The sequence below is a fragment of the Sinocyclocheilus rhinocerous genome, unplaced genomic scaffold (genome assembly GCF_001515625.1).
Source record: "Sinocyclocheilus rhinocerous isolate Xijiao unplaced genomic scaffold, SAMN03320098_v1.1 scaffold1292, whole genome shotgun sequence".
NCBI classification, from domain to species: Eukaryota; Metazoa; Chordata; class Actinopteri; order Cypriniformes; family Cyprinidae; genus Sinocyclocheilus; species Sinocyclocheilus rhinocerous.
The window spans coordinates 711482-714160 of record NW_015656599.1 but is presented as its reverse complement, the minus strand read 5'-3'; the positions used below and the strand labels follow the sequence as shown (position 1 = coordinate 714160).

At 47.6% G+C, this 2679-nt stretch overlaps 1 protein-coding gene across 1 annotated transcript; it reads left to right on the top strand.

Annotated features, from left to right (window-relative positions):
* The first annotated feature begins 431 nt into the window (after positions 1 to 431).
* On the top strand, positions 432 to 2460 carry LOC107720334 (probable inactive protein kinase DDB_G0270444). The gene is made up of 3 exons (XM_016528015.1): positions 432 to 541; positions 590 to 1538; positions 1692 to 2460. The coding sequence occupies exons 1-3, from the start codon at positions 432 to 434 to the stop codon at positions 2451 to 2453; spliced, it is 1821 nt and encodes a 606-aa protein (XP_016383501.1). The 3' UTR covers positions 2454 to 2460.
* The last annotated feature ends 219 nt before the right edge of the window (positions 2461 to 2679 follow it).

Genomic DNA, 2679 nt, shown 5'->3' with positions numbered 1-2679 from the left:
GAAGATCGTGTACCACGTCCTGTAACAGTGACTCTGACTGTCCCAACAATGAGAAGTGCTGCAGCAATGGATGTGAACATTACTGTACAGCTCCGTATACAGGTATGCGTTATATTGTTTTGGTCACATGTTAATAATAATAATGATAAATTTAATTAGCATTTTGTTCTCATCAAAAGTAGGCTTGAATTCATCCCTTAGGACCGTTTTAAGCGGGATGGCTTTAGAAAATAGAGGAATAATACTTAGAATATTATTCACTCTGTAGGTAAAACTTGCTATTTGTGCTTTGAGTGTTTCTTGCTGTGTATTGAAGTGGCTCACAGTCTATATGCACAGACTAAAGCTGACTATCTGTGTCTATGCAGTGAAGCCGGGTCTATGTCCCAAACCAAAGAACATTCATGCATGTGCTGAAAGCTGTTTCCATGATGGCCAGTGTCCTGACACACAGAAATGTTGCCCAACCACCTGTGGCCATGCATGCAGTGAACCACATGGTCAAGGAAATGGTCAGGGAAGTGTTCACGCAAGTGTTCATGTAAGTGTTCAGGCAAGTGATCATGGAAATGGTTATGTAAGTATTCAGGCAAGTGATAGTGGAGGCGGAAGCAGTTCTGGAAGTGGAGGCGGAAGCAGTTCTGGAAGTGGAGGCGGAAGCAGTTCTGGAAGTGGAGGCGGAAGCAGTTCTGGAAGTGGAGGCGGAAGCAGTTCTGGAAGTGGAGGCGGAAGCGGAGGCGGTCAAGGAAGTGGAAGTGGTCATGGAAGCGGTCAAGCTCCGGGAAGCAGTTATGGAAGCGGTCAAGGAAGCGGTCAAGGTCAGGGAAGTGATCAGGGAAGCGGTCAAGCTCAGGGAAGCAGTTATGGAAGTGGAAGCGGTCAAGCTCAGGGAAGTAGTTATGGAAGTGGAAGTAGTTATGGAAGCGGTCAAGCTCAGGGAAATGATAAGGGAAGCGGTCAAGCTCAGGGAAGTAGTTATGGAAGTGGAAGTGGTCAGGGAAGCGATCAGGGAAGTAGTTATGGAAGTGGAAGCGGTCAGGGAAGTGGCTATGGAAGTGGAAGTGATCAGGGAAGAGGTCAAGCTCAGGGAAGCGATCAGGGAAGTAGTTATGGAAGTGGAAGCGGTCAGGGAAGTAGCTATGGAAGTGGAAGTGATCAGGGAAGCGGTCAAGCTCAGGGAAGTAGTTATGGAAGTGGTCAGGGAAGTGGTCAAGCTCAGGGAAGTGATCAGGGAAGTAGTTATGGAAGTGGTCAGGGAAGAGGTCAAGCTCAGGGAAGTAGTTATGGAAGTGGTCAGGGAAGAGGTCAAGCTCAGGGAAGCTATCAGGGAAGTAGTTATGGAAGTGCAAGTAGTTATGGAAGTGGAAGCGGTCAGGGAAGTAGCTGTGGAAGTGATCAGGGAAGAGGTCAAGATCAGGGAAGTGGTTATGGAAGTGCAAGTGGTTATGGAAGTGGAAGCGATCCGGGAAGAGGTCAAGATCAGGGAAGTGGAAGTGGTCATGGAAGCGGTCAAGCTCAGGGACGCGATCAGGGAAGTGGTTATGGAAGTGCAAGTGGTCATGGAAGCGGTCAAGCTCAGTGAAGCAATCAGGGAAATTGTAAGGGATGTGGTCATTGAAGAAGTAGTTATGGAAGTGGAAGTGGTCAGGGAAGCGATCAGGGAAGTAGTTATGGAAGTGGAAGCGGTCAGGGAAGTGGCTATGGAAGTGGAAGTGATCAGGGAAGAGGTCAAGCTCAGGGAAGCGATCAGGGAAGTAGTTATGGAAGTGGAAGCGGTCAGGGAAGTGGCTATGGAAGTGGAAGTGATCAGGGAAGAGGTCAAGCTCAGGGAAGCGATCAGGGAAGTAGTTATGGAAGTGGAAGCGGTCAGGGAAGTGGCTATGGAAGTGGAAGTGATCAGGGAAGAGGTCAAGCTCAGGGAAGTAGTTATGGAAGTGGTCAGGGAAGAGGTCAAGCTCAGGGAAGTAGTTATGGAAGTGGTCAGGGAAGAGGTCAAGCTCAGGGAAGCTATCAGGGAAGTAGTTATGGAAGTGCAAGTAGTTATGGAAGTGGAAGCGGTCAGGGAAGTAGCTGTGGAAGTGATCAGGGAAGAGGTCAAGATCAGGGAAGTGGTTATGGAAGTGCAAGTGGTTATGGAAGTGGAAGCGATCCGGGAAGAGGTCAAGATCAGGGAAGTGGAAGTGGTCATGGAAGCGGTCAAGCTCAGGGACGCGATCAGGGAAGTGGTTATGGAAGTGCAAGTGGTCATGGAAGCGGTCAAGCTCAGGGAAGCGATCAGGGAAGTAGCTATGGAAGTGGAAGTGGTCATGGAAGCGGTCAAGCTCAGTGAAGCAATCAGGGAAATTGTAAGGGATGTGGTCATTGAAATGGGCATTTTGCATAACCTTTACTGGAGATCTTTTCGATTCAGAGCTTTATTCATATGGCATGTTTTCCTTGTTTGCTCAGTTTAGAAAGACCCCCCCCCAAATCAAATAAAGAATTTCTTGATTAAAGATTTGGTGTTTGTTATCATTTGGCTGCTTTCTGGCATCAGTGCTTTGTGCAAGTTTCTCTCCCTGAGACCCAAACACCCCTGATTTAGGAAAAAAATGTGTCCATTTTTAAACAAAATATACAACGCTATGTCTTGGGGACCATAAAATCTTTTTTTAGATCTCTCCCTGAGACCCAAACACC

Excerpts from the sequence above, each read along its gene's own strand:
- LOC107720334 (XM_016528015.1), top strand. The coding sequence starts at position 432 with ATGGCCAGTGTCCTGACACACAGAAATGTTGCCCAACCACCTGTGGCC. Across the intron at positions 542-589 it reads GTGTTCACGCAAGTGTTCAT|GCAAGTGATAGTGGAGGCGG; the intron begins GTAAGTGTTCAG and ends GTAAGTATTCAG. Across the intron at positions 1,539-1,691 it reads GGGACGCGATCAGGGAAGTG|GAAGTGGCTATGGAAGTGGA; the intron begins GTTATGGAAGTG and ends GAAGCGGTCAGG.